The 22,421-nt window shown below is 35.1% G+C and overlaps 2 protein-coding genes across 9 annotated transcripts; both read left to right on the top strand.

Annotated features, from left to right (window-relative positions):
* Positions 1-414: 414 nt before the first annotated feature.
* Positions 415-4,519, top strand: LOC137708469 (zinc finger BED domain-containing protein RICESLEEPER 1). Of its 5 annotated transcripts, none has more exons than XM_088689894.1 (3): positions 415-584; positions 2,303-2,347; positions 2,440-4,519. In XM_088689894.1, exons 2-3 carry the CDS (start codon positions 2,325-2,327, stop codon positions 4,301-4,303), a joined length of 1,887 nt encoding a protein of 628 aa, XP_088546020.1. In that variant the 5' UTR covers positions 415-584; positions 2,303-2,324; the 3' UTR covers positions 4,304-4,519. The 5 variants fall into 5 exon arrangements, with proteins under 5 accessions (XP_088546020.1, XP_088546021.1, XP_088546018.1 ...); XM_088689895.1 differs by having other exon boundaries at positions 421-1,056; XM_088689892.1 differs by having other exon boundaries at positions 421-1,008; positions 2,303-4,519.
* A 7,262-nt stretch (positions 4,520-11,781) lies between these two features.
* Positions 11,782-21,220, top strand: LOC137708191 (agamous-like MADS-box protein MADS1). Of its 4 annotated transcripts, none has more exons than XM_068447210.2 (9): positions 11,782-12,126; positions 12,367-12,661; positions 19,469-19,550; positions 20,023-20,084; positions 20,199-20,298; positions 20,403-20,444; positions 20,568-20,609; positions 20,707-20,876; positions 20,998-21,220. In XM_068447210.2, the coding sequence occupies exons 2-9, from the start codon at positions 12,435-12,437 to the stop codon at positions 20,999-21,001; spliced, it is 729 nt and encodes a 242-aa protein (XP_068303311.2). In that variant the 5' UTR covers positions 11,782-12,126; positions 12,367-12,434; the 3' UTR covers positions 21,002-21,220. The 4 variants fall into 4 exon arrangements, with proteins under 4 accessions (XP_068303311.2, XP_068303308.2, XP_088545609.1 ...); XM_068447207.2 differs by having other exon boundaries at positions 11,786-12,126; positions 19,466-19,550; XM_088689483.1 differs by lacking the exon at positions 20,998-21,220 and having other exon boundaries at positions 11,986-12,126; positions 20,707-20,880.
* Positions 21,221-22,421: the final 1,201 nt, after the last annotated feature.

Genomic DNA, 22,421 nt, shown 5'->3' with positions numbered 1-22,421 from the left:
AATAATATATACATATTCATTATATCTATTGTATTTTATAGTAAGTTTATTCTAGTAGTTTAAAAAATTAAAATCATCAAAATAACTTTTTTTCTTATTGTGTCTAAACAGGTTACCCGCGTGTCACTCTTGTGTAAACCTATTAAGGACTCGTTATTAATGGGTTATTATCGTGTGACCTGATAATGATCCGAAACCCGTTATTTTCGTGTCATTTATGTATCGTGTTAACATGTCACCAGGTATATAAAATGCAATGTTGAACCACGTTATTATGACAAGCTCATTGTAAGGCTTAGTCTACTTCTACACTCTATTAGTATAGATACTTCCGTTTGTCTAAAAAAAAACACACACACACACAAGGGTAGATTAGTAATTGACTTAAAGTCCTTGCTTCGTTACCCCTTCCCTGTTACCACTGCTGCGCGCCTTCTTACCATATTGCTCTCCCGCTTCCATATTTTGTCCACACTGCCACTCTCTATTTCTCAGACAAAACAACCCGCAAACCCTAACCCTAGCGACCCCAATTCTCCTCCGCTCCCTCGCAAAGTCGGCGTCTTTCAGCGTCTCCCTTAACTGTACGTCTCCAAACGCTAATCTCACCATCTCTCCTCTGTTAATTTTGAAACATTTCGTTTTTCTTTTTTTTCGGGTTTGAACCCTAAATTGGGTCCGAGTCCGAATGCAATTTGGGGCTTATTTGTTTCTTCGTTTGTTGTGGATTCCTGTATTGTTTTATATTTAAATTTATATTGGGATTCCTATCCGAGAACCGCAATTGAGTTCCAAAGTGGGCCCTTTGACCCGTACGGATGCGATCCGCTTGGAGTCCGGGTTGGGTCAGGCGGGTCCCGGAATCCGTCTCCGATCCGACCATTTCCAGAAGCTCGTCTTTCCCAACCTAATTTTACCCCTTTCTGAAATCTGAAATGCCCGACCCGCCTTCTCTCTCCTCATGGACCCGGTTCAATTCTCGGGTCGAAGTTCAAGACCAGACTTAATGTAATGTTTGCTGTGATTTCTTCAGTATGCACTCTTTTCTTGTGTACGGTAAAAGCTCCTGAACATTGAAGAGCAGAAAGATGCCTTCTTTCTCTCTCTTTTAGTAAAGAATTAGGCATCTTGATGTAATTATGGATTTGTTGCAAACCCGTAAATTTTCGAATTTATGATGCTTGCCATTGTAAATTTTCTAATGCATGGTTGCTATGCAGATTGTGTTACTTGTAGAATGCTTGCACCGATGTCGTAGATATTTTACAACAACCCTTGTTTGGATTATGGTACAGAGCGAGTCTTCCTGTACTGCATTGTATGTTCTGCAGTTGGCAGGGATGATGCCTTAGCTTCATAGTTCAAACTCATCAGTTGTTGTAAAACTATCGATTAACTCCTCTCCTCGATCCAACTATTTGTTGTGTGTTTTATTGAGATGACTGTGCACATTTCTGTCTTCAACACATGTGAATTATAACACTCTGAAGTAACCTTTACAATTAATGCATTTTTCTGCTGAAAGAAGAGAAGTACATTAGTCATCATCAATCCGAAAAGCTAAATCGAGATTTGTGTTCTTTGAACTGGTTGATGTTGTATTTACACGGGTCAAATCGTGTTTCTCAATTGGGTCATAACATTTCCATATGATACGCCTGGTCCATTCTGGTAGTAGTTCCTTTTCTTTTGATGTCTAGCTTAGCCTCTTTGAACTGGTTGATTTTTTTTTTTTTTTTTTTTTTTTTTTTTTTTTTGAGAAATTTGTTACTTTACAACCTGCACAACTTATTACTTCAGTTAATTTTGCACCTCAACATATATTTTATTTAGTGTCAGCATGAGTGTAGGGCATTTGGATAATTGTTTTACCAATTTTGCCTATACAGATATGCAACTCTCATGCATTTGTAACATTCGCAGTGCTGTCACTTTTACATTTTTGAATTGTGACGCATAAACAGAAGCCTGCCACTATTTTTTTGTCATGTAATTTTTAATCATAACTATGAGACTATTATTAATCCTTTTAGATTGTTTCAACTTCTGTTGTGTGAAATTGCACGGACAAACGTCTGTAATTTTTTTCTTTTTAAATAAAAAAAACATATGTTGTCTTATGACATTTTTATTGAGGGAGAATTGATAATTTAAGAAAGGTTGGTAGTCATATCTTTGAGTTGACTTCTTGTTTTGGTTCTCTCCGTTTTTTCTTTTCCTTTTGGGTTAGCAATCCTACTACTAATAATATATATATATATATATATATATATATATATATTCATTTTTTTTTTATGTGCAGGTACTGGTGAGGTACTAAGTCAATGCAATGGATATGTCCAATGCGGTGAACATCAAATCAACCAGATTAAAATCTGTCGTGTGGAATGACTTTGATAGGATTAAATTGGCTGATAACACATGTATTGCTGTTTGTAGACATTGTAAAAAGAAACTCAGCGGATCAAGTACCAGTGGGACATCACATTTGAGGAATCATTTAATTAGGTGTCAGAGAAGATCTAATCTTGGCATACCTCAACTCTTTGCAGCAAGAGGAAAGAGAAAGGAAGGGACTTATTTCAACTTGGATCAACGGAAGAAAAAGGATGAAGTTATTAACCTTGTGAATATTAGGTTTGAGCAAGAGCAGACAAAAGATGACATCATTAACTATGGAAGTAAAAACTTCGATCAAAGGCGGAGTAGGTTTGATCTTGCCCGAATGATTATTTTACATGGTTATCCCTTGGATATGGTTGAGGATGTTGGATTCAAAGTGTTCGTTAAGAATTTACAGCCATTATTTGAGCTTGTTACATCTGAAAGAGTTGAGGCTGACTGTATGGAGATATATGTGAAAGAGAAGCAAAAAGTGAATGATGTGTTGGATAAATTGCCTGGTAGAATCAGCCTTAGTGCGGATATGTGGGCTTCTTTGGATGGTGCTCAGTACTTGTGCTTGACAGCACACTATATTGATGAGTCTTGGCAGTTAAAGAAGAAGATTTTAAATTTTATTGTCATTGATTCTTCTGATACAGAAGACAAGCATTCAGAAATTATCATGACATCGTTAATCGAATGGGATATTGACCGTAAGTTGTTTTCTATGACATTTGATAGTTATTCCACCAATGACAACATAGTCATTAGAATCAAAGATAGGCTGTCCCAAAACAAGTTACTTTATTATAATGGTCAGTTATTTGATGTACGTTGTGCAGCAAATGTTCTTAATATGATGTTTCAGGATGCTCTAGAAGCACTTTGTGAGATTACTGATAAGATTCGAGGAAGTATACGGTATGTCAAAAGTTCGCAAGCAGTACAAGCAAAATTTGACGGGATAGCTCAACAAGGTGGAGGTCAGAGTAAGAGATTCTTATGCCTAGATAATCAAATGCAGTGGAACTCGACATATGTTATGCTTGAAATTGCTTTGGAGTACAGGGAAGCATTTTATCTTTTGCATGCAAATGACGTTGTCTACACAATGTGTCCATCTGATATTGAATGGGATAGAGTGAGTGTCATTACGAGCTACTTGAAGCTCTTTGTTGAGGTTACCGATGGTTTCACAAAATTCAAGTCACCGACTGCAAATTTGTATTTTCCTGAGCTTTGTGAAGTACACTTGCAGCTGAATGAGTGGTGCAAGAATCCAGATGATTATATCAGTTCTCTCGCGTTTAAGATGAGAAGCAGATTTGAAGAATATTGGCAGAGATGTAGCTTGGGTTTAGCGGTTGCAGCCATATTAGATCCTCGGTTCAAGATGAGAGTGGTAGAGTATTATTATGGGCAAGTTTTTGGCAGTGGTGCTCCAAGCCGGATTTCTGAGGCTATTGTGTGTGTCAAGGCACTGTATAATGAACATTCAAACTGCTTAGCTTCCCTTGATCAAGGTGTGGCTTGGCAAGTAGGTAATAGTTCTCACTTGCCCGGTTCTGAAAGGGAGTCAGGGGATAGGCTGAGTGGCTTTGATAGATATATAGAGGAAACTAATGAGGCTGATGGAACAAAGTCAGATTTGGACAAGTACTTGGAGGAGCCTGCCTTCCCCCGTCATGCACAGGGATTTGACATATTAAATTGGTGGAAAGTTCATGCTCCTAGGTACCCTGTCCTATCTATGATGGCTCGCAATGTGTTGGGAATTCCTGTGTCAAAAGTTGCTATGGACTCAGCATTCAACACCGGACGAAGAATGCTCGACCGTGATTGGAGTTCCATGAACCCAGGTACCGTCCAAGCTTTGATGTGCGCACGAGACTGGATACGAAGTGAACTAGAAAGTTAAATTGGGTCAATTTTTTTTCCTTTAACTACATTTTCGGGATAGATCTTTCATGTATTCCTGTGCAAATTGGAAAGCCAAATTGTATGGGCCTCATTTCAGTTGTTCTTCTTTCATTAGGTCTTTCCATCTGTCAGTAAACTCCTCTCCTGGATTATTCCAGATATTGTACATAGAACCCAAATATTATGTCTTAAATTTTACAGATCTGGATTATGATGTTGGCGTTTCTATTAAAATTGAAGTTAACAAATTTTTGATGCACTCATGATTGTTTAGACCATATGTTTAGTAATGATAATTTAAAGCAACTTTTTGGTTGTTCCAAAGTGAACTTGACATTTTCAGTTCATTTACTTATAAAAGGACCTGATAAACGCACACCAGTTTAATCTTGTTCGTTGTTTTCGTTTGATTTAATTGATTTGACGGCCATAAATAAAATTGGGTGTGCGAGGAACTAAAAATTGTGTGGAAATCACTTCTTTATAAATACAAATTGATATTTGAGAAAGAGAAATTGAACTCATGACCTCGGGTGCAGGAAAGGATGTCGCCCTAAGTCCCTAGTCCCATTAATGTGAATAAAAGGTTGACAATTTGGAAGGTTATGCATGATTTAAGAGACCATATGCCTCTCCATGGTAAATAAATGGTTTTCCTGATTTACTGCTTTTAATTAAACTTCTAACTGGTGTTGTAATTGAAGTTCTGGGCCTTCTGGCTAATGAAATGTGCTTCTCTGAAAAGCATTCTGACCACACTTTGGAAAAATTTTTCCAAGTGCCAGGAACACCATGACACATGGTGTTCCCTCACCCATTAGCATTTAGTTTTTTATATTTATTGAAATATAAAATTGAAGGATATCCAAGATGTCAAATCCTAATGGGTGAGGGAACACCACGTGTCATGGTGTTCCCGGCACTTGGAAAAATTTCTCCACACTTTGGAACTTGCTTGCTTTCTGTATAAGCCAAAAGAAAGAAAAGAAGTGAAGAACAACAGCATAATAAATTCCAAAACCAGAGCCAAAACAACAACAGAAAACAAAGCTCAACTCAACTAAAACATGACCTACAAACAAATTAAGCTTCACTGGTTTTGTGGAATAAAAGATACGCATATGTTTACAAAATCAAGAGGTCTGTGTAAGGATGTGAAGAACTCTTTCACATCGGAAAGTTGGGAAAAGTGATCTTGCAAGGGCTTTATAAGGTGTCGGGTCACTTCCTCCGTTGCCAATTAAGTTTTAAAATGGAACGTCAACTTTCTTTATAATATCAAAACAATTAATAGTTTGCTCACGTGAAGTTTGGCAAAAAACACCCAACAACCTTCCATTGAAAATAAGCCCAATGAGCCCATATTTTCAGAAACCACATAAAAATAATTGATCTCTATCCATAACTGGTTTTGCTTCTTTGAAGAAACAAAAGACCCTTTTCTTGTTTGGTAGGAAAATTTTAGCTGGCTTCAATTGGGAATAAATTCACCATGTTATTTTTTTAGCATACATTATTCTAATTTCAGACGCCATTTCCATAGTATTGTGCTAAAAGGACTTCAGAATTTGGCACAAGACAAGTGACAAGTGATATCATCTTGTGGTCATCACTATAACAGCCAGAAGCATCAAATCTCAAGGATGTGAAATGTTTTGATCAAAGTTTTTAGTATGCATCACTGTATATATAATAAATACTAAGATCTTCACTGTTGGATTCTTTGTTGTTTCTTATCCACAAATCAAATCATTCATTCATCAGGTACATGTCATAGTAGAGGTTTTGTGTATTGAGTACTTTGTTTTCCAATAGTTGAAATTACCACTTTCATTCACATAAAAGAATTTCGTAGAATTCTGATATGTGGTTGTTTAGGCATTACCCATTTTTTCTAAAGATGCCAAATTTTTTAGGAAATGTTCAAATCCAAACCGAACCCAGCTTGTAAATCGTATCATTAATTTTGTACCAAGGTCTTTACAGTCTGGCATACATGTAACATGAAATTATCAAAATTAGAAGAAAAAAGCACAGTGTCCTTGTAAGTTTGTTGTCACATAAATTATACTTCAAGCATTCAAATTCCTCTTTTATGTGGTAGGAATGTGACAGGGTATGTGGCATTTATGGTATTAGGTATAAGCATTGAAAACCTCAGCTTCACCATCATTTCCAACTTCAAATGTAACATCATTGTTGTAGCATCACTTTGGTCCCTCTCACACTCTTCACAATTTATCATTCAATATATAATTATTTATAAATCTTACAAGAGAAATACATATACCCTTTCTATCCCCTTCAAAATATGTTTGTATGTTCGTTTTGTTGAATTTATTCAATTCGATGACCAATATTAAAGAGAAGTGTGTAGAAGAAGAAAAAAGTGGGGTTTGTCTTAAGTACTCTACCTTACCTAGTAGTCTAACATTTAAACAATTTTCACTGTTTGATTTCTTATAGTCAAATTTTTATCGTTCACTTTTCAGACTACTTAATAATTTTGAACTATTGAAGAAAAATTAAAAAAAATAGTGTCTAGTTATCGTTTGCTTTTTACAATGCATGATGCATTATGGATTGTACACCATATTGCGTTGGTTCTATCTCTCTCTCTCTCTCCCTCCTCCAATAGAAAGAAAAAGAAAGTAAAAGGTGATCCTATATAACAATGCATCCTATTCAGCTTGTGCCAACTTTTGCTTTTGCCCACAACTTGCACCTAAAATGACATGGGAGATGTTGTGCATAAAATCTCTGTGGAAATGATGCTTGCCATTTTGTGATAGTGATACACACTTTAAACAAGTAGTGAATTTTGTTGCGATTACTCATGCACGACCGTAAAAACATACTATATTTTCTAGGAAATTAAGAGCTTGAAGAATCTCTTACGACTTCAAGTTGGTCGAAACTTAGGGTTCATTCTTTTGTGTGTGCAAAGAGGTGTAAAAAGAACACCATTCTTTGGCTCCTTATAAGTATAGAGTAATTATGTTATTCTTATTACTATCAATCACAATCTCTAAAAAAAAAAAAAAAAAACAGTCACAATCTCCACATGTCCATACTATGAGGATGTGAGGAAACATCCTTCATCGAAGTTTACAAAATCTTACAAGTCCTTATAAAAAGTTGGACTACTCCAAATGATTTTATAGTAATTAAAACATCAATTTTCTATAGTATTGGAGCATGTTGGCTCATGTGTGAATTTCAACAGCCACATGTATTCAATGTCATCCTATTTTTGTTGTTCACATGTTGTATATGTGATGGGGAGTGAGAGAATGCGAAGAGATGTTCCACATAAGAATTTTATATAACAAACCTTGCATGTCCTTGAGCAAACAAAGTTCAACCGTACATCCAAGGGGATACATTATACATAAGATGATGTGATTATTTAGAAGAACTTCAATATATAGTGGACATATATATATATATATATATATATATATATATATATATATATATATATATATAGTTAGCTTGAAACAATATGCACCAAAAAAAACTTATGTATAAAATCAAAGCCATCCCATAAAGCTATCTCATGTTTGGTTGTGTTAGACTCCATGTACAAATATTGGAATACAAAATTCAAGATAAATAGCACGTAAATGTAGTTGGGAGGAAATTACTTACGTTCGGTCTTAGTGTTAGAGCTCAGAATTTATGAGCTTTCATACGTGCATAACAATTATAGCCTTGTACTACACATGTATCATGGCAATATATTTGTTTAGATATGCTTTAATATGAAATCATATCTAACTAGATTAGGGTTAGAATTAGGATGGTGGCTATTAATGCTATGAGGAAACATCACTTGTATGTTTGGTAGCTTATGTAATACTTACCGATCAGGTCCATGCTCCAATCAAAGTAGTAACTACTATATATAGCTAGGCCTAACTACTTCAATCCTTCTTTATACATGCCATGATATCCTACAAAATCCTGCACCATAGAGATTGATCGATCCATATAGTCTTGCATTGCCGGCCATGTCAAATGCGTATAATATTTGCAAATATGTGATTATATGTAATACAAGACTACATGAGAAATATCGAGTGTGTACATTTCAGCACGATAAGTTGAAGCAGTAAGAGCAATTCCACCTGTTTTAAGAGGGTAAGGGTAAGGTAAGGGCAATGAAATTGTCCTTACTATTCACTTTAAATACTAATTGTCTTTGTGTAAGTCCACTCGTTTGGGAAGAGAGAGGGTAAGGACAAATGCAATTCCTATTCACATATATATTTTATATATTTTTTCTTTATGTTTTCTTGGCTTTATCCTTCACATGTCATTAATTATTTCTCGAATAAAGTCTAATTTTAAAAAATTATTTCAAATACAAGCAAAAAAAATCATAACATTACAACAAACATAATTAATTTTAACCTAGGGGATAAAATCAGTGCGGCTCCGTCCGTCTTCCCTTAGAGTGTATTGAACTTCCTCATCTTCTGCGGTAAACCTTCTTCCCATGATGCGATTATTTTGACTTCTCCAAAAACGTTTTGAATTAGGAGACTCATCCTCGAGGCGTCGGGACATGATCTCCCAATTCTTCTCCTCTTGCCTTTCTTGCCTAGTTAACTCCATTTCTCTCGCTTTTCATCTCTATCCGTGTCTTGCTCATATATTAACCTGTCTTGTTCCATATTGATTGCATATTGGCAAGCCAATTCGTCAACAAATTTTGAATAATCATTATTCAAAGAACTCCCTATTACAGTTTTTTTCTTAGCAGCCTTCTTAACAATAGGCCTCAAGGTTTCTTTAGTTTGTGTGACCGATTCAATTAGGGTCTCCAATGGCGACTCTTTAGTAGTTGATTCGTGCAGTGGAGTCTTATTCAACTGAACTTGTGGACCAATATGTAGAACTTTGTACTTCGGGATATGCTTCACAATGTTCCAACTTTCGTGTCTTGTGAATGATTTCTTGTTATCAAGATTGAACCACATTTGAGCTTGCACTGGTTGCTGAAAAAAATTGTGAAACAACATAAAGATTTACATAACAAAAGTAAAACAAATAACATATTAATTACATTTTTAATTTATTAATAATAAAATATTATTACCACATTGGCTAAATTGTTGCCACTTTGATAAATTCCTTCTGCTTTTGCAAGGTGTCACATCCCCGCCCGGGCCCCCACCACAACCCGGGCTTGACTCCACCGCAGCACAATATTGTCCGCTATGGGCCTCGACCATGCCCTCACGGTTTTGTTTCTAGGAACTCAGACGAGAACTTCCCAATGGGTCACCCATCCTGGGATTGCTTTCGCGCAAACTCGCTTTACTTCGAAGTTCCGAAGGAACCCAAAGCCAGTGAGCTCCCAAAAGGCCTTGCGCTAGGTAGAGATGAGAATATACATATAAGGCTTACAAGATCCACTCCCCTGGGTGATATGGGATGTTACACAAGGGCTTCTTGCCAAGCTTTCAAATATTTATGCAGATGTTTATACCTACTCAACAAATTGTGTGAATCTTATTCCACATGTGTCGCATCCTCATCTCATTTCATGGGATTGTGTCATGAATAACAAGCATCCAAGCCTGAAGCAAAGCAACATGTCCCCAATTGACCAATTTGACTTCTCATAATTCTCCTTTTTTTAAATTTTTTGTAACAAAAGGATTTGGAATGTAGAAAACAAATATAGGAGATGGTAGTAAAAATAAAGGGTTGTGATTTTCACACTCTCTTAAACTACTTTTCCCACACCCCTCCCTATTTTTTAATACTTAATTGGTATCCTACTATTTAATCTTCCATATATACCCTTCATACTTTTTTATGGTAATTAATGAAAGATTAAATAGGGAGGGGTATATATGGAAGATTAAAAAGTAGGATACCAATTAAGTATTAAAAAATATGGAGAGGTGTGGAAAAAGTAGTTAAGGGTGTGTGCAAATCACAACCCAAAATAAATATTGAGTTGTGGTGTAGAGAATGAAAAATATTATTGGATATTTACATAAAAAAAAATAAAAAAAAAAAAAGGATTTTTTTTTGTTTTCTTTTTTAGATTTTTAACCGTTAGAGTAATCTTGGTCGTTGATTTTCAAAATTAATACCGTTGGATGCCCAGAATCTCGCCACGTGGTACCTTTAGTTAATTAATCTCATGGAGCCATAGTTCTTCACAAACAATACTAGTGCACCAAAAGGGGAAGATTCTAGGTTGTATATATGAATTGAGTCTTCAATTCCTTCAACTCGGCTGGCACCATTCTATATGTTGTGTGAGAAATAGTTGTGCCCGAAGTGGCTTAATAGCAAAATTAAGCTTAAAAGGCAACCCACGAAACTCCTGCACTAAAGGAATGTCCTCAGGACTCACCTCACTCACACTTGTATCAATAATGTGGCTGTGTATATGTGTTGTACTTCTTTTGTAGCAATTATATATCCAACTGAAACAACTGAATAACACACGGTGGAAGGACTTCATGCTCTTTACAAATCATAGCCTCCGGACTCCTGAAAAACAACTCCCTTACAAGCGTTATGTATCTCATTTCTAATACTGATGTTAATTTCAACAACATTAAACATAACCAATATGACTAACACTTTCACTCACATCATGAACAAGTAATTTCTCTAATTTATTTAGGGTGGCCATGCATTGTTACATATGCATGTATAAAACATCTCTTAGACTGCCTACATTTTGTGGCATTGAAACCATATTGATGTAAATGAAGGTAACAAAGAATCGAAGGGGCTGCTCCATACTTACTATAAATGAACTAAAAAATAGGGGATTGTCATGAACACTTCACAGAACATCACATGGGAGACTTCTTCAGTCACGTCACTAACCTTGTAAGTAACTATATGTTCTAATAATGCAGGGGAGAGAGAGAGAGATGAAAAACTTTGAACAGAAGTAGTACTCTTGGGGAGGTCAGAAAACAAATCTAGAATAAAAGGCCAACTCAAAAATCAAAGAAGCAAATAACATGGGAGGTCCTCTTATTTTGTTTTCTCTTCAAAAAGACCATGACCTCCATCTCCTTTTTTTCTTTACAAGAAATAAAGCTCTTGAGTGCAACTTGTAGCATAAAAGGGTTCCATTAAAAATTAAAAAAAAAATCTCCATTCATAAAAATAAGTCACTCTCCAAAAGGAGAAGTTTTTATTATGACAGAACCACGAGTGGTACACCACGTGTTATTATATAAGTGGTGGAAAGTTTAATTTTTAAAGTTATTAATTTTTTAACACACATATCCCACTATTTGTATAATGACACCTCGTGTTTTTATATAGGTGGTAGAAAATTTTAATATTTAAGTTATTAACTTTTTAACACACATATCTCATTATTTGTATAATAACACATGGTGTACCACCCCGTATTCCGATCACATCGAAAAATCTCTCCCAAAAGACCCTTTTATCACCAAACACACTTACACCTTCCCTTTCCCCATCCATGAAGAAATGGAGGGTTGATGGAGCATGAAAGCGATATACATCAAACCCTCTTTAGTTTTCTCCATCCCTCTTAATTTATATTTCTACTACTTCCTATCCTCCATTACCATATAATCCAACCTAGCTAGGGAGAGTGATACACATATATAGCAAGTATATTTCTAGACTATCATCCTTACAAAGCAAATAATGAAGGATATATGTCGGGTGATGGTTGAGACGTCTATTTTTCCCGTCCTTAAATACTGATCTCTTAAAGCAAAAACCCAGTTTCCATTTCTGCAATTCCTCCTTCCCGTTGCCAATTGCAAACCCAATAGAAAAACTCAAAGTCAAGAAGTAATTATCTTCTTTTTGTTTATACATGCCTAATCTTTTATTCCTACTTTGCTTCATTTTCCTTATACAAGTTGGTTTAGTGGTCTTCAAAAAAAAAAAAAAATTAATAATAATAATTAAAGCTCACACGTAACTCATGATGTTAATCTATGTCTCTTGATTTATTACAAATATGGTTGTCAAAATTGATCTTGATCATGCCTTTTAATTAGAGTGTGGTTTTTGGTTTTTTCTTTGCAGCTAGCTAACAGAAAAAACCACAATTCATCAATTTGGAGGGGTTTTTGCCATTTTCCATCCTTGCAACAATGGAGTTCCCAAATCAAGCACCTGAGAGCTCCTCCCAGAAAAAATTGGGAAGAGGCAAAATTGAGATTAAGCGGATCGAAAACACTACAAATCGACAAGTTACCTTCTGCAAACGCCGCAACGGATTGCTTAAGAAAGCCTATGAATTGTCTGTTCTTTGTGATGCTGAAGTTGCTCTTATCGTGTTCTCCAACCGTGGCCGCCTCTATGAGTATGCTAACAACAGGTTTGCATATTAATTTATAATTTTCTTAATTTAACTATTTTGTTCTAGCACTTTAGCCTCTCTCTCTCTCTCTCTCTCGATCTCTAAGAGTTCTTCTGATTTGATCTTCAAGTAATCTTAATTCAATTAATCACTTTATTCGTTTATATATATATATGATCTTAACTTTTCAGCTGGAAGCTAATTTTAATTATTTAGTTACACATAAAATTCTAATTACTAACTTGTTTTTGTTTTTCAATCTCTTTGTTGTTTAACAAATGTTAAGACTGGTTTAGGAGCAGTTGAGATTAATTATTTTGTTCTTTTTGGTTTTGGGTGTGGCTAGCTAGGGTGAAACTTGAGTAATTAAAGTGGCCCCAAAAGGGACCACATATAATTATTTTCTTCCTTTTGTTTGTTTTCCTTTATAAGCTTTGAGGCATATTTCAGCTTATCAACCAGAAAACTTTGATCTTTGGGGTAATATATATATTTTTTATTTTCTTTATATATTGTGCTTATCTTTCTATAGCTTAGCTCTTTGTGTGGCTGGATGCAGATCTGTAGGATCACAGATAAAAGTAGAGGAAGTTGTGTATTAGTGATCCTAGCAGTTTTTGTATGATAACAATCTTAGGGTTACAAAGTGTTGCAGGTCTGTTAGATCAGCTTCCATTGTTGTTAAACTCCTCTCTCTCTCTCTCTCTCTCTCTCTCTCTCTCTCTCTCTCTCTCTCTCCCCGCATGTCATCAAACAGTAGTCTATAAAAATTATGTCAGCAGCTCACAAAGCTGTCCAACTCTCATTAGCCAGTTCCCTTCATCTCATGACGCTTCCTAAGTAAACATGTCAACTAAGATAAGAAGTAAAATGAATATCTATTATGTATATAAGTTAAAACCTAAGTAAAAAACTCCAATCAGATTGCCAGAACTACGTAATTTCACCACCTTTTTATAGTTATGGGTTTCTATACATTAATTTTTGTTCTATTTATTTGCCGCTTTCTGGAACATAAAGGAGGAGGCTAGGGGTGTTGTTAGCTAGGGTTTCAGAAGTCAAATTACATATCAACCAAGCATACTTCAATCAGTCAGCTGCAAGTCTGAGACATAGGTTCAAAAGCCTAATGGATGTCTGAATTTTTATCTTATTTTCAAGAGAAATCACACAAGAAATATGATTTTGTTAATTAAGGCTAAAAAACTCAAATGGGAATTTTTAAATCTTGTTACAGATCTGTCATTATTCCTAGATCCTCTCCGGATCCCCTCACTGAGGATCCGAGGGGTCAATTAATAACAACCATTCATCAAACATCGTGCGATCACAATTTTTTCCAATTTTTTTTATATTTTTCACGCAAACAAGATTGCTTTACTTTTGAAAATATAAAAAGCATTCAATTGTGGCCGCATGATCTTTGATGAACGGTCGATATTAATTGATCCCCCGAATTCCCAGTGAGAAGATCCGAAGAGGATCTAATTCCATTCCCAAACACCAAAGTATTTATATTAACCCAGAGGGAGATTGTTGTCATCATTGTGGTGGGTCTGGGAAGCTAGAACAGTACATCTTGTGTTTAGTGTTTTAAAACCCAAATTCGAGTGGGTGTTTATTTTATCACTTTACCTTCACTTACCTTCACTTTGGAGAAATTCTAAGGTCTAGAGACCGGACCAGGTCATCTCTACTGACCAAGACACAAAAAACCTTCCTTTAACCTACTTCCTGATTGGTCATGCTAACTCTGGCTCACTTTTAGCCCCATCCCCCCCCCTCTCACCATCCCCGATTCGGCTCCTGAACCTACCTCCTGATTGGTCATGCTAACTCTGGCTCACTTTTAGCCCCATCCCCCTCTCACCATCCCCAATTCGGCTCCCACATAGAAGAATCTCTCCTTACTTGGGGTTCTCTAATATTTCCCGGCCTATCCTTAACTCCGAGGTTTTTCATAATATTTAGTTTCTTCATTAAAAATATAATAATTAAGATCTAACGGTTAAAATATTCCCAAAAACAAAATAAATTTCGCCTATTTAGTACATATATCAGGAATTGGTATAGGGAAGCAGGTGCCTAGCTAGGGTTTCTTGTGTGAGCGAGGGAGCTGTATTATTGTTTCTTTGAGTTTACAGCTTAGGAATCTTTGGTCACGTCAGACATGATGTTTCTGTTCATCTAGTCCGGACAAAGAAGCTGCTATCACATAATGATTCCCTTCATTTCCATCTTCTCTTTTTACTTTTTATCATTTTTTCAATGGAAGATTATATTCACACATTTCAAATTATTTTCCTCACACTCTTTTAATTTCTTAATATTTTTCTATCAAATGTTAGTAGTGTGTAGAAAATAATAAAAATTTAAAAAAGTGTGGAAGAATTAATTTGGAGTGTGTGAATATACTCTCTATTTTCCAATATCTTCCCTTCATTTTGTTTCTTTTTATCTTTGAGTTTCTGTGGTGAAAAAAGATGAAAAATAATTTTCCTTGTTCTCATTATGCATTATTATTAATCTATCTTTGGAGGAGTCATTAGTCATAAAATCCTTCATCTTTCTGGAAACAATATCCTCAAGAAGCACAAAAAGAGCCTTTAACTTAAACCTCAAATTTTATGAGTGTGTATATGTATACATATACACACACTGCCAAAACCCAGAAGAGGGAGAATCATGTTTAATTAGTATCATGCTTCCCTTTTACTGAACCATATATAGATATACATAGATTTGTTTATTATTTACCTGCATATGCTCCAAGAAGAGTTGTGTGTGACCAGTGGCGGATCTAGGATTTCAAGATCGGAGTGTCCCCCAAGATAAAAGTTCAAAAAAAAAAAAAATATTAGACTAGTTTGGTTCCATAGCACTATTTTTTATTGAATTTGGTTCATTGAATAATCAAAATTAATCAACCACATCAAGTGGCCAAGTGGTAAGGGCGCGGATTTCGGCTCTTAAAATACAAAAAATAGGGAGGTCTCGGGTTCGAGGCTCCAAGCTAATGAGTCTGCTTGACTGTGGCCAAGAGAAAACTGAAATGCCTCTGTGAGTCTTCTAGGCCCTTAGAAGGGGTGGATAACCATGGCTTACCACTAGTTGTCCTGCTTTAAAAATAAAAATAATAATAATAATAATAATAATCAAGATTAATCTCGAAGGTAATAAAACCAACAAATTCTCCTCAGCGACATAACGCATCAATTAATGACTTTACAAAGATGAAATTTGTTAACGTAAAATATATATTACAATTGGGAGTTGAGGCTAGAGTCTAGGATTAAAAAACTTAAATGAATTTGGAAGAAATAAAATTAGGCAGTTAGAGGTGGTGGAACGGCAAATGGTGCTAGGGGATGGGGTAACTTAAGTTTAAAGTTGGGAGGTTGCAACAATTTGGAGGATTAAAACAAAAATTAGAAACCTCTTCTTCTTCTTTATAAGCACTACTGCATGCACATCTATGGCGGCAACTAGCCTCTCCGCTGCACCTGTCCAAATTGTTGGAGGGTTCCGAAGATCGATCACAAGTGTTTCTTCGGACTTCTGGAGGGTCCCGGAACCTCCCGGGTCCCTATATGGATCCGTCCATGTGTGTGACTGTGACCCTGTGGGGAGAGAGAGAGAGAGAGAGAGAGAGAGAGAGAGAGAGAGAGAGAGAGAGAGAGAGAGATGAAAGAAGCAAAGATGAAATGACTGAGGAATGGAGAAGACAAGTCAGTGAAGAAAAAATGCTAAAAATGGCTGCAAAAACAGACATCTTTGGCTCAGAGAATTCAGAGACATAAAAGGAAATAAATTCTTTTTCAGATCTGTGAGTAAAAATCACTTGTTTAATACCCTAGTCTTGGTAAAATTTAAAGGGTCTTTTGGTGTGTTTTGGGGTCATCGAGGTGGGAATAGGATTGTTCCATAGGGTTATTGCTCAGTGTGTAATGGGTTACTGACACGTGGAGTAGATTTAGAGATTGTGAGAGGGAGCCAATCATATATGGGATCTTCTGCCAGCATGGCAGAGGCAACCAATCACTGCATGGCTCGATGAAATTAAGGTAACAACTCTCCAAGAGTATATTGAATGCTTTTGTTTGGTTCTTTTGTTTTCTTTTCTTTTGGGCAATTTTTGGTTCTGCTCCATGTTGCAGAACATCAACTAGGGACTACACATTAACAGTGGTGGAGCCAGATCTGGCCATATAGCTGAGCCCTTTTAAAGTATTAATCTGTTTTGTATATTTAGTATTATTGGGTATTTATATATAGGATCATTTTGGTTTTGGTTTCTAATTTGCCTAATTGTTAAGTTGAGACCTTATTTATTTAAATATTTTGATTGAGGTTCTTAGCATTATGCATTTAATGTCCCACAAATTATGAAATTTAAACAAATAGAATATATATATATATATATATATATATATTCTATGGATAAATGTTTGTTTATGTGGTAATTATATAGGGTATATCATCTTGTACGAAGCAAAGAAGATTACTTGAAAGCAAGCAAGATTTTAAAAGGCATTAGTTTGACAGCAGGCAGGAGCCTAATGTCTAGGCGTATTTTTAATTTTAACTAAATTTATTATATAACATATAAATAATGTCTACTTATACCTAAAAAAATATATAAGTGTATTGGAATACATAAATTGTAAAATAGAATGACATATAAATTATAAAGTTTTGAAACATATGGAAAACATAGAGAACAAGCATATAATGAGTGTTCATCCAAGTATTTATCAAGTCTCTTACAATTTATTGAAAAAACAGAATGAAAAATAAAGGTCATCTATTTTATGTCTAAGCGAGAGTTGCGACTTAGGCGGTCTATGCGGGTACGTAGGCGAGTCTAGACAAGCACCTTAGCATGTCTAGGCATCCTTAGCATGACTGTGACCAACTGCCTAACGCCTAGGCGGCTCTAAATGGGATTTTTTAGGACATTGCTTGTAAGTGAAATTAGATTCCAACTTTAAACGTCATTTTTTATTAATCAAAAGTATTGTTTTCTTATAATTTTTAATCAGTGTAATTCTTCTTTTAGTTTCACAAACTATTTAAGTAGTCCAATATAATATGGTTTCAATTCATGCGTTCCGGGTTCGAAATTCCCCCTCACCTAAATTATTATAATAGTTCCGAATCCTCCCTTCTTCTTAATAATAATAATAATAATAATAATAATAATATTTTTTTAGTGGTCAATTATAGTACAATTTAACATAAATCAAACATAAACGATAACTCTAATCAATTTATGCATACCAATGTAATATGCACTGAATTCACTAATTAGTGCAAAAACTAAAAAGTGAAGTGGAACACTCATATCACAGTAACCATACTAATTTAACAATTATGTCTTCGAGTTTCCTTACATCTCTCGCAAGCTAGAGCTATAAAACTGGAACACTCACTCTTTTTTTTTTTTTTTTTTTTTTTTTTTTGTAATCAAAGAAAATAAACTCATAGTTATAGCCCGTGTCCAAGATTGGATATTTGGATTGGGTTGAAGCACTAATAAGATTCAATGTACTCTGAATGAGAAAATAGATATCAACTTTTAAATTTTTTATGACTAATTCCTCGTTTACATTCAACTATAACAAAATTTGGGCGTTAGCATCCATTATTTCTTTCTTACTACAACATTGAATCTATGAGTTGTCTATTCCAATCCAAACCTTGACACCAAACGATGCCTATTAATATTCATAAAAGTGGCCGTCTCTTCCTACAATATCAGTTAAACATGTTTGTCTAAGGAACTAGTGAAAAGTCTTATCTAATTAAGTATATCCCTTTTTTATCAAATAAAATGTAGACTCATGATATTCCAAATGTACTTGTTGGTACCCTAGGCATAGATATGGCACACCATTAGATTAAGGTTAAGAATAAGGAGCATCGGTAGCCACCATCCCAACTCCAATCCTAACCCTAATTGATTGGTGGTGTATAGCTAGGCCTAGGCCATCAACAAGTAAATTGTTGGTGGTTTTATTTTTGTGCGTATGTATCTCAGTGTCTGTGTGTGTATTTCTGGAGGTTCTTTACATTATTTCTTTGAATTCTTAATTTTGGAGACGTTCTTTTACTAATTAACTTCCATAACTGTTGTTCTGAGTTGGGTCCATGATCAATCAGGAAAGGATCATGCTAGCTAGGGTATCAATAACGTTCATGATTACTTCACATACGATATCAGTTTGTTATGTCGAGGGTTAGGTTTCTATGTAAAGTATTGAAATCGCAATTTTCATGTGATCTAATACCTAAAAGTATACATTAAGGATGATAGCTAGGAGTTTTACCTTACATGTACAAGAATCAAGAAGTCGGATTCGATGAGATCCCACGAAGGTTGTTCTTCCCCACACGACCAGATTAAGTCACCAAAAACCCTCAAAGATGTGATGATGGTTCACTTGGAAGTTGGAACTTTAATTTTTCTCAAGGGGAGAGAAACAGAGAAAATATGCAAAGGGTTTGGCATAAAATTGGGTTGTTTGTGTTCGTTCTCTGCAACTATGCATGAACAATAATTGCATAAAAGAGAGTGAGTTAATAGAAGAAAGAAATAGTGTTCTGATCTCTCAATGTGTGATATGCAGCTTTCTTTGACTTATGATGTGTTTTGGTTGGCCCCTAGGCGCCTAGCTTATCCCTTTTAGTGCACCATTTCTTATATTGGTACAATTTCTAATTAAAATACCTACGAAATAGGGCATTTCATTCCAAATTATTTAAGTGTTTGAAGAACCACACAAAAAATTGGAAGCTTAACCTTAGTTCTGTTTCTCTTAGCAGTGTTAGAGCAACAATAGACAGGTACAAAAAAGCATGCACTGATCCTACGAACGGTGGATCTGTTTCAGAAGCCAACACTCAGGTAAACTCCTTTTAGACGATGAATAGAATGGGTTATATGTTCCAAAGAATTTATGTTTCTATAGCAGGTTTTGAAGCGGAAGTTCTTATGTACATTGAAAACCTTAGGAGTTTTTCATCTTTTTGTAACCACATAAACCCAATATTAGGCAAGACATGTCTAGCATTAGTCTTAAATAATAGTTAATTTCTCTAAAGATTAATCTTCCTTTTCTCCTAGCTAGAAGATGACTGACAATATGTCACTCAAACTGGCTATTTATATCCAATTTTGGTCACCTAATCCACATTGGCTAGCTAATTATAACCTGAGCCCTAGAGAAGCAATTGCAATGCTCCTGATTCAAGTTTAAGCTTCCTCTTTTCCGGACATTCGTTTCGTCTGCTGTTTATTCATTTAAATTGTATGTATTGAAACAGTTCAAATTGTTTTATGAGTTTGTCTAATGCTGTCACCACATACATGGCCTCAGTTTTATCAGCAGGAAGCATCCAAACTGCGAAGACAGATCCGAGAAATTCAGAATTCAAACAGGTAATTAAGTAGAAATAATTTCATTAGATAATTAACTACATTGTCTAATATCTGTCCGTCTACATATTCTGCAATGAACGATATGATCATAACTTATTCTGCCCCTCTCTCCAGGCATATACTGGGTGAAGCTCTTAGCACCTTGAACACCAAGGAACTGAAGAACCTAGAAGGAAGATTGGAGAAAGGAATCAGCAGAATAAGATCCAAGAAGGTACTCCATTTCCTTATTTTGATTGCAAAAATTTGTTAAACTCTTTCACTTTTAATTAATCCCGACTACAAATCTCAACTGACGTGTACTCGGATAAACCGCAGAATGAAATGCTGTTTTCTGAAATCGAATTCATGCAAAAAAGGGTAACCTTATCTTCTACTATACTACTAAATTACATGCCTTTGGTGCCAAATTTCATTATTCATGTTACTTATAGAATAATTTTACTTCTGAAAAGCAATATTACGTGCACATTGTTTGTGCAGGAGACCGAGCTGCAACACCACAACAATTTTCTGAGAGCAAAGGTGAATCTCTCTTTCTCCCTTCAACTGCATAAGCCAATACCGAAAAGGTTAACTTAATTACTAATACGAATGATAAAATTTATGTTGCATGGTACAGATAGCTGAAAATGAGAGAGAACAGCAGCAGCAAACACATATGATGCCGGGAACTTCCTACGATCAGTCGATGCCTTCGCATTCGTATGACAGGAACTTCCTCCCAGCTGTGATCTTGGAGTCCAATAATAACCATTACCCTCACCAAGTCCAGACAGCTCTCCAACTTGTGTAAGATTTTTTTACCATTACTAATTTACTAGTAATACAATTGACATTTTACTTTTTAATTCACACGCATATATACGGACGAGATAACCAGTTACTGTTCACTTTTGATCTTTGGATGCAGTTGAAATGCTGGACTGCCGTCTGATGTTCTTCTATCCATATTATCTGATCTGTTTTCTTAAATCTATGAGGTAATTGGTTGTGGTTTTATGTATATGGGAGAACCAGTTTGTTGTTCATGTTCTCCATAATATCAGAATTTTCTGTATTAACTAGCTACTTTTTCAACTATGATGACAAGTAAATTTGATTTCTCAACCTAATTAAAGTTTCCATCTCTATCATCTTGTTGCTCATGCGCATACATCTGCATCCCTTCTTAGTTTCTGCAAATCACAGTTTAAAAATGCATAAATGATTCGAAGTATACACACAGAATAATGTATGCACACGTGTTAGACCGTCTTTGACAAGTAAATAGAAATGACTAATTCCGACAAAATAAGAGAAGTATTTTCGTTTCATAAATTAAAACAGAGTGAATAAGAAAATGTGTGCACGTATGTTAAACTGTAATATATGTTTTCGTTGCGAAAATGGATATATGAAGTTTGCCCTAGGAGCCTAAAAAGTGCAGGGCTAGGGTGATATAGCTAGGTTTTTGACTTTATAGAAGAAAAAATGGGCCATTGTGGGGAGAGTAGTTGAAATATCTTGATCACTTTGACGTGAGCAGCTCATCCATTCGAATCCGAGTGTGCCCAATATAAGCCCAACAGCATAATCTTGTGCATAACTTATTCACTTATTTGGAATAATCTCCATCAGAGCAGAAGTACCACTCTCTCGACCATATCCTTTATTGGTAAATGTCATTTTCACATATAGGACGTATGCAATCGGGACCAAAAACATAAAAGATAATTTTGACCAAAAAAATAAGACTCAAAAAGATAATTTGTAGATATGAAAATGTTAATGTGGATACATGGCAATTCCTGACACGACCCGATAACCCGACACGACACGAAATTAACAGGTGTTCGGGTCGACACGATAACGAATCGGGTCGCTATCGGGTAACCCGACAAAACACCTGTTAAGATAACGGGTTGATTCGGGTATACACGTGGGTAACACGATACATGATAAGCAGAATATTATTTTTATAATTTTATAACCCTAAAAAAAATACTGTAATAATTATATACATTAATTTAACAATTTTATACCCCTAAAAACTATAATATATATATATATATATATATATATATATATATATATATTAAATTAACTATAAAGTCTATAATAATTATAATAATTATATATACTATAATAATTATACCCCCAAAATATTAACTATCTATAATAATTATATAATTATATATATATATATATATTAAATTTTGAATTAAATTTTATAAAAACTATAATAATTATTAATTAATATGCATGATGCATCCATTGATTTGATTCCATTCCATTCCTACCGCCCTTTTTGAAGAAAATAGAGGGAAAATGAAAATGATAAGAAAAATTGAAAAT

The sequence above is a fragment of the Pyrus communis genome, chromosome 17 (genome assembly GCF_041283825.1).
Source record: "Pyrus communis isolate YQ-2024b chromosome 17, ASM4128382v1, whole genome shotgun sequence".
In the NCBI taxonomy this organism is placed as follows: domain Eukaryota; kingdom Viridiplantae; phylum Streptophyta; class Magnoliopsida; order Rosales; family Rosaceae; genus Pyrus; species Pyrus communis.
Note: the sequence above shows the minus strand (reverse complement) of the source record. Positions and strands in the feature narration are given on the sequence as shown.